Genomic DNA, 8,761 nt, shown 5'->3' on the forward strand with positions numbered 1-8,761 from the left:
GGAATTACAAGAAACTTGGCCATTTGCTAAACAAATACAAAATTGCTCCTTTCAGTGCATTTTTCAAGTCTACCTTACAAAGATAACATACATAGCTTTATACAGTCTCAAAATAAAAACCATTAACCTTCCATGAGTATAACTTTCATACTTTATGAACATAATTAGCCAGGGTGTATTCTTTAGGACTATAATTAACCACTCAAGTAAATATAACTTTTAAGTAAATAAAAGTCTTAAAATACATTAATAAAATATCATCCATATTTAATTTCTAATCATCTAAAGGTCTACTCATAGTATATTGAAGCCTTTGTTGTATAAACAAAGCTTGATTCTTCTTAACGTGACATTAATATTTAGGATTGAGATGTCTTAATTCATATCAACTTGATGGAGAATGAGCTGAACTCCATGCTGGGGATTAATAATAAGAAACTGAATTGGGGAGTGAGCGTAGGAAGGTGAAAGGGTGAAGGAAAATTGTTGTAGAATCATGGACATTGCTATTTTGGCTTCGTTCAATGCAAAGTTCATCCCGACGCAGCTTCTAGGCCCCAACCCGAACGGGAGATATGCACCTGAGTTCGTTTCGGTGGCTTTCCCGACCCCTTCTGCAAATCTTTCTGGTTTGAAAACATCTGCATCTTCTCCCCATAACTCGGTGTTGTGTTGGACTGCAAGCGTCGGTATCGTCACCTGAATTCGACTCGGAAGCACCAAGCTCCCCAATCTGGTTTCCTTCTGCACTTGGCGTGATATTGTCATTGCTGGAGGATACAGCCTCAGGCATTCGTTGATGATCATACTCATCTGCATAGGAAAACAAAATAAAACAAAACAAGAAAAAGTACCTACTTTAGTTGAGAATTGTAACAGCCAAAGTCCATCGCTAGCACATATTGTCTGCTTTAGCCTGTTATCTATCATTGTCAGCCTCACGGCTTTAAAACGTGTCTTTTAGGGAGAGGTTTCCATACCCTTACAAGGAATGTTTTGTTCTCCCCTCCAACCAATATGAGATCTCACAATCTACATCCTTAGGGGGCCAGCATCCTCGATGGCACACTGCTCGGTGTCTGGCTCTGATATCTTTTATAACAACCCAATCCCACCACTAGCAGATATTGTCCGCTTTAGCCCGTTACATATCACCGTCAGTCTCACTGTTTCAAAACATGTCTTCTAGGGAGAGGTTTCCATACCCTTATAAGGAATGTTTCGTTTTCTTCTCCAACCAATTCGGGATCTCACAATCCACCTCCCTTGGGGGCCTAACGTCCTCGCTGGCACACCGCTCGGTGTCTGGTTCTGATACCATTTGTAATAACCTAAGCCCACCACTAGCAGATATCATTCGTTTTGGCCCGTTACGTATCACTGTCAGCCTCATAGTTTTAAAACGCGTCTTTTAGGGAGAGGTTTCCACACCCTTACAAGGAATGTTTCGTTCTCCTCTCCAACCGACGTAGGATCTCCCAAGAACGAAAGAGGGAGAGCACTCTTTTGCGGAGTGATGTTAATGTTCTTACCGTTCTTAATTTGGGGAGGCTTTCCATTGTTGGATTCTTGTCACCAAGAACCTTGAAGACTTCCTTTCTTGCTTCCTCTTGCCATTCCTTATGCAACGCCAACAGAAACGTAGTCCAAGCCAGCAACGCATTGGTGGACTCATGCCCAGCAAAGTAAAACGTCTTACACTCATCCACAATATCATCCACAGACAACCTCTGTGCCATCTCAGGCACGTTCTTCGCCTTCACCAGCAATCCCAAGAAGTCATTCCCATACCCTTCTACTTCCCCATTCATGCACTTCTCTTCTCTTGTCCTTATGATCTCTATGAAGCATTCTCTCATTTTCTTTTCGAGTCGCTCTCCTTCAACATCGTCTTTCAATTTGAATATCTTACTGCATCCCAACAAGCAAATATATCGTTAGCAGTTAGAAAGTCGACGTGGTGTTGACCTGAAACGACGTGACGGTGATTAAGTACCTGATTATCGGGAGACGAACTTTATATCCATTACTAACTGATAGATCGCAGACTCTCTGCAGCATTTGGAAGAAACTCCTTCCTTGTTCATAACTGCTTCCAAAAGCTGTATGAGAAATGACATCCAATGTGTAAACCTTAAAATGTTCGAAAACATCGAGCTCTTTGTCTACATGATGCTTCCACTCTTCAACCATTGTCTCTGCACACTCTATCATTGAGGGGATCATGTTCTGAAAATTAACACACAGCCCAATTATAGCTTATAATCTCTGAACTTCTGGATCGAAAATCTAGCTAAAATTTTGAACTCTAATGGTGGGTGAGAGCCTACATCAGTTGGGAGGGGAACAAAACATTTTTTTATAAAAACTTCTTCCTAGCCGTTATAAAACCTTGAGAGGAACCTAGAAGAGAAAGACAAAAAAAAAAAAAAAAAGGAAAAGAATATTGGCTAGTGGTGGCCTTGGGCCGTTATAAATGATATCAGAGCCAGACACCTAATGTGCTAGCGAGAAGGCTGAGACCCAAAGGGGGTGGACACGAGACGGTGTGCTAACGAGGAGGTTGAGCCCTGAAGGGGGTGGATAGGAGGTGGTGTGTCAGCAAGAATGCTGGGCCCTAAAGGGGGGCAAACACGCGGCGATGTGCCAGTGAGGAGGTTGAGCCCTAAAGGGGGTGGACATGAGGCGTGTGCCAACGAGGAGGCTGAACACCGAAGGGGGTAGACACGAGGCAGTGTGCCAGCAAAGACGCTGAGCCTCGTGGGGGGGNGGGGGGGGGGGGGGGTGGACATGAGGCGGTGTGTCAACGAGGAGGCTGAGCACTGAAGGGGGTGGATAGGAGGCGGGGTGTGTCAGCAAGGATTCTGGGCCCTGAAAGGAGGCAAACACGCGGCGATGTGCCAGTGAGGAGGCTAAGCCCCAAAGGGGGGGTGGACATGAGGCGTGTGCCAACAAGGAGGCTGAACACCGAAGGGGGTAGACACGATGCGGTGTGCCAGCAAAGACGCTGAGCCTCGTGGGGGGGTGGACACGAGGCGGTGTGCAAACGAGGAGGTTGAGCACTGAAGGGGGTATACAGGAGGCAGTGTGTCAGCAAGGATGCTGGGCCCTGAAGGGAGGCAAACACGTGGCGATGTGCCAGTGAGGAGGCTAAGCCCCAAAGGAGGGTGGACATGAGGCATGTGCCAACGAGGAGGCTGAATACCGAAGGGGGTAGACACGAGGCGGTGTGCCAGCAAAGACGCTGAGCCTCGTAGGGGGGTGGACACGAGGCGGTGTGCCAACGAGGAGGCTGAGCACTGAAGAGGGTGGACACGAGGCGGTGTGTCAGCAAGGACGCTGGTCCTGAAGGGGGGCAGACATGAGACGGTGTGCCAGCAAGGACGTTGGACCCCAAAGGGGGTGGATATGAGGCGGTGTGCCAGCAAGGATGTTAGGCCCCAAAGGGTGTGGATACGAGGCAGTGTGCTAGCAAGGAGGTTGAGCACCGAAGTGGGTAGACATGAGGCGGTGTGCCAGCAAGGACGCTGGGCCTCGAAGGGAGGTGGACACGAGGCAGTGTGCCAGCGAGGAGGTTGAGCCCCAAAGGAGGGTGGACACGAGGCGGTGTGCTAACAAGGAGGCTGAGCACCGAAGAGAGTGGACACGAGACGGTGTGCTAGTAAGGACGCTGGGTCCCAAAAGGGATGGATTGAGGGGCCCACATCAATTGGAGAAGGGAACGAGTGCTAGCGAGAATGAAACATTCTCTAAAGAAACACTCATTGTAATGGTGTGAAAGCCTCTCCCTAGCAAACACACATTTTAAAACTTGGAAGGAAAATCTAGAAGGAAATAACCCAAAAAAGAATAATAATTACTAGCCATAGACTTAGACAAAAAAAAACAACTTACTTACCTTGAGATTGTCACCATGAAAAGCAAAATGAGCTATTTTTCGAGACTTGACCCATCGTTCACCCTGGGCAGTGACAAGTCCATTTCCAAAAATTCTATGAACATGGCCTTGGAGTTTGGCTTTGGGGAAGTTCTTCTGTCGATCATTAAGCACCTCCTTGATCATCTCAGGCTCTGTAATGACCAGATGAGCATCTGTTCCAAACCACTGAACAAAGTTCCTCCCTGTTTCCTCAACTTTATCAGTACTCAAAATCATTCTCAAACATGTTTAAAACCGAAGAAAACCAAGGTTCCATACCGTAATCGTTGAGCCACGAGTGCGTATGAGGAAGAACCCGAGGGAGAATCCGATGCGAAAGGTCGATGGGGGAGGCCATGGCAATCATTCTTTTGGAGTACATCTCTCTGGTGTTGCCTTGGATGAAGTTGTAAGAAGGCCCTTGAATCCCCTGCGACCTCATGAACCGTTGGATCTTGATCGGAGTCCACCATAGCTTGTCAAGAAGCTTGAAGATCCCAAGAACAACACTTGCAATTAAGAACACAGAGATCGTATTGCTCATAACATCCTCCATTGTTGCGTTTCTTTGAGTTCCTGGTGCTCTGTTTTGTGCTCCTTAAAACAGCATAGCCTTTAGGTGCAGCATTAGTTTACTAATAATTACAAACAAAAAAAATGGAATATTTAGTAATTATTGATGATAAAACCAAAATCATAACTTGGGAATCAAGCTATTGATTGTACACTTATTTATGAATAGGACAAATCATTGAAACCTCATTGCCCAAATCACTTATTTATAATTACCTAAATATTTATTTCACTTTTAATTTTAAAATATCGAAGTATTTTAGGACCATCAGACAAATAATCCTATCTAGAAGGATTCAGTGGGGGAAGATAGTTTTAAGGAGAAACGACATGAGAAAGATGTGGTGGAGTTCGTTTTGGAATCAAGAAACCGAATAGAGTAGACATAAAAAGCTCGCATATGTGTTAGTACTCTATTGGAATTGACTTTATATCGATGAAATCTCATCATTCATACGAGCGAGTAGTTAGTGTCCTACAACGTCCTAGTTGATGGTATGTCGATCTACAGTTGGCACTCGAGGAACCACGAGGCACTCTATATAGAACAAGCAAGTCTTGGGGAAGAGATACAAAGTCGACTTTTTTTTTTTTGATGGCTTGAAATAGGACATGAGACTTCCCTAGAACAAATATACAGATTGAAATAAGACACGAGACCTCCCTAGAACGAATATATGGATTGAAATAGGACATGGGACCTCTCTAGAATGAATATGTGAATTGAAATAGGACATGGGATCTCCCTAGAACGAATATATAGAAGCAAGAGGTTGTAAAATCAAGAGGAAGCTCGGGTTTTTTAATCTTTTTCACACTTATCGAGTAGGAGTAACAAAAAAAAAAAAAAGAGGCATTTGGATTAAATTTGATCTCCATTGATCATAGTGTTCTAGGACATTTAGTCCTACTGATAAGGAATCACTCCAAGATATACTAAAATTTGAATTACTTTGTTGATCATGTTAGGTTATGGAGCCTGCTTGAATTACTTTGAGAGGCTCTAGTCAACGTTCATACACAATAAAACTATATTTGGTAAATGACATATAAAGTAAAATGTCATAAATAGTAAATTGCTATGTATAGTAAAAAGTTATATTTGGTAAAACTATATATATGGTAGATAGTTATATATAGTAAAAAGCTATATCTGGTAAAGTTATATATGGTAGATAGTTATATATAGTAGATGGTTATATTTGGTAGAGCTATATAAGCTAAACCGTATATATATCCACTTAGACAGAGCTTTGAAAATGTATTCTCTGTATTCTCTCCTACTCTATATACTTGGAGTCATCAATATAAATTCTTTAGCTAGAGTTCTCCTTGCATTTTCTTTATCCTGTTCGTTGTATTCATTTAGATTGAGTGTGTGCGTTGTTGTGCGATTGTAACAATTGGTACCAGAGCTAGGTGGAAGTCACCACGATTTGTGAGGATAGAAAGTTCAAAGATTGGAATTGAGAAGTTCGATGGATCCGATTTCGATTTCTGGAAAATGCAGATTGAAGATTATCTGTATCAGAAAGGTCTTCACAAACCCCTGTTGGGGGTGATACCGAATACCATGACCACGCTATCCAGAAACGTGGCGTTTAACATCATCAAGGAGAAGACAACGTCAAATTTGATGAAGGCGTTGTCGAATATGTACGAAAATCGTTAGCTATGAACAAGGTGTATTTAATGCGAAGATTGTTCAATATATAGATGTCTGAAGGTGGATCTGTTGTTGATCATATAAACGGATTCAATATGATCGTAGGTCAATTGAGTTCGGTGGAAATTAATTTTGAGGATGAAATTAAAACGTTGATTTTGATGTTATCTTTACCCAAGTCGTGGGATACTATTGTTGCCGCAATCAACAGTTCCTGAGGATCTGATAAACTAAAGTTTGATGAAATTCGAGATGTAGTTCTCAGCGAAAGTATTCGCAAACGAGAAATTGAAAATTCATCTAGTAGTGCTCTCAGTGTTGACCAATGGGGAAGAAGTAAACCGAAGGACCCAAACAAAGGGCGATCAAAATCAAGGAACCGAGAAAAATCTTCAAATAGACCAAACGTAATGTGTTGGAATTTTGGAGGTTGCATTTAAGTGCATCTTTTCATTTGTCTCCAAATAAAGAGTTGTTTTGGAATTTCAAGTCTGGAAATTTCGAGAAGGTGTCTTGCCGACAACAAAGATTTAGAGATTAAAGGAAAAGGAGATGTCTACATAAAAATTTCGGTAGGAAATCAGTGGACATTAAAGGATGTCAGATATATTCCTGGCCTCAAGAAGAACTTGATTTCTGTTGGTCAGTTGGACAGTACAAGTTATGCAACAAAGTTAGGGAAGAGTTCGTGGAAGATTATGAAGGGTGCTACAGTGGTAGCACGTGACTCAAAATCTTGAACCTTATACACCATTGCAGGGTGTATGAACATAGCTGCTGTTGCTGAGAGTGCTTCAAATTCAAGTCTCTGGCACAATAGACTTGAACATATGAGCGTGAAAGGAATGAAGAGGCTAGCTGCGAAAGGAGTTTTAGAAGGTCTGAAATCTGTTGATGTGGGTCGTTGTGAGAACTACGTTATGAGCAAGCAGAAGCGAGTTAGCTTCACAAGTACTGCCAAAGAATTGAAAAAAGTGCGGTTGGAAATGGAACCAGATGTGGAGCAAGGTTCGAAGACAACGAAGCAAGTGGGAGTTGAGCTTGAGTTGTAGGAAAACTCACATACTGATGTTGTAGCAGATACTCATGAAACTCCTGAGGCTACTGCTGAGGAACCAGATGTGGAGCAAGGTTCCAAGACAACGAAGCAAGTGAGAGTTGAGGTTGAGTTGTGGAGAAAAAGCAGATACTCAACAAACTCCTGAGGTTGTTGTAGAGGAACCAGCAGTAGAGCAAGTAACACCTGAACTAGTGTTGAGAAGATCATCCAGTACTATCAGAGTACCAGATATGTATGTACCTTCATTACACTATCTGTTGCTGATGAAAGGGAGAACCAGAGCCCTTTGATGAGGCCCTACAGTTGGAGGATACAATCAAGTGGGAGCAAGCAGATGATGGAACGTCTAGGCTTCAAAAATGCGTTGTACTGAGGTTAAGTACGTGGCAATAGCTGAAGTTGGAAAGAAGACGATATGGATGACTGACTATCTGGAAGAATTAGGCAAGAAGCAGCACGAAGAGATTCTTTATAGAGATAGTCAGTGTGTCATACAGTTGGTGAGGAACCCGGCCTATCATTTAAAGATAAAACACAAAGACGATACCATTTCACTTGTAGGTTAGTGAAAGATGGTGATGTGTTTGGAGAAGATAGAGGGTGCAAAGAATCCAGCAAACATGTTAACGAAATGTGTTGATGTTGGAATATTGAGGTCGTGCAAAGCCTCAATTGGTATGGTGCCATGAAGATGCTCATGGTCGTTTGAGAATGAAATTCTTGGTTGACTAGATCGGTCTCCAAGTGGGAGAATTGTTAGGTTATGGAGCATGCTGCTTATTTATAGCTTAGTCAACAGTTATACATTGTAAAACTATATTTGGTAAATGATAAAATGTCATAAATAGTAAATTGCTATGTATAGTAAAAAACTATATCTGGTAAAACTATATATGGTAATAGTTATATATATTAGATGGTTATATCTAGTAAAGCTATATATAGTAAGCTAAACCATATATATATATATATCGCAGAGCTTTGAAAATATACTTTTTGTATTCTCTGTATTCTCTCTTACTCTACATACTTGTAGTCATCAATATAAATCCTTTAGCCAGAGTTCTCCTTGCATTTTCTCTATCTTGTTCTTTGTGTTCATCTAGATCGAGTGTGTGCGTTGTTGTGCGATCCTAACAGATCAAATATCTCAAGGCAAGAATACTGGATTGAGATTTGAATCACTCCACACGCAAGGTTAATCATGTCAAGCTTGAATGATTCTAAACATTCGATTTAAACGACATGGAATTACAAGAAACTTAGCCATTGGTTAAACAAAAACAAAAGTGCTCCTTTTAGTGCATTTTCAAGTCTACCTTACAAAGATAACATACATAATTTTATACCGTCTCGAAATAAAAACCATTAACCTTCCATGAGCATAACTTTCATACTTTATGACCATAATTAACAATTGTGTATTCTTTAGAATTATGATTAACCATTAATGTAAATATAATTTTAAAGTAAATAAAAGTCTTAAAATACATCAATAAAAGATCATAACTCTAAACCTATTTAATTTAGGATCATCTAAGAA

The 8,761-nt window shown here is 41.5% G+C and overlaps 1 protein-coding gene across 1 annotated transcript; it reads right to left on the reverse strand.

Moving 5' to 3' along the window:
* Nucleotides 1-245: 245 nt before the first annotated feature.
* On the reverse strand, nt 246-4,490 carry LOC111449592 (cytochrome P450 CYP749A22-like). Its single transcript, XM_023089547.1, has 5 exons — nt 4,199-4,490; nt 3,899-4,122; nt 1,997-2,229; nt 1,533-1,911; nt 246-813 (listed from the first exon to the last, which is right to left on the reverse strand). Exons 1-5 carry the CDS (start codon nt 4,473-4,475, stop codon nt 376-378), a joined length of 1,551 nt encoding a protein of 516 aa, XP_022945315.1. The 5' UTR covers nt 4,476-4,490; the 3' UTR covers nt 246-375.
* Between the last annotated feature and the right edge of the window lie 4,271 nt (nt 4,491-8,761).

This window comes from Cucurbita moschata, unplaced genomic scaffold, assembly GCF_002738365.1.
Source record: "Cucurbita moschata cultivar Rifu unplaced genomic scaffold, Cmos_1.0 Cmo_Scf00011, whole genome shotgun sequence".
In the NCBI taxonomy this organism is placed as follows: domain Eukaryota; kingdom Viridiplantae; phylum Streptophyta; class Magnoliopsida; order Cucurbitales; family Cucurbitaceae; genus Cucurbita; species Cucurbita moschata.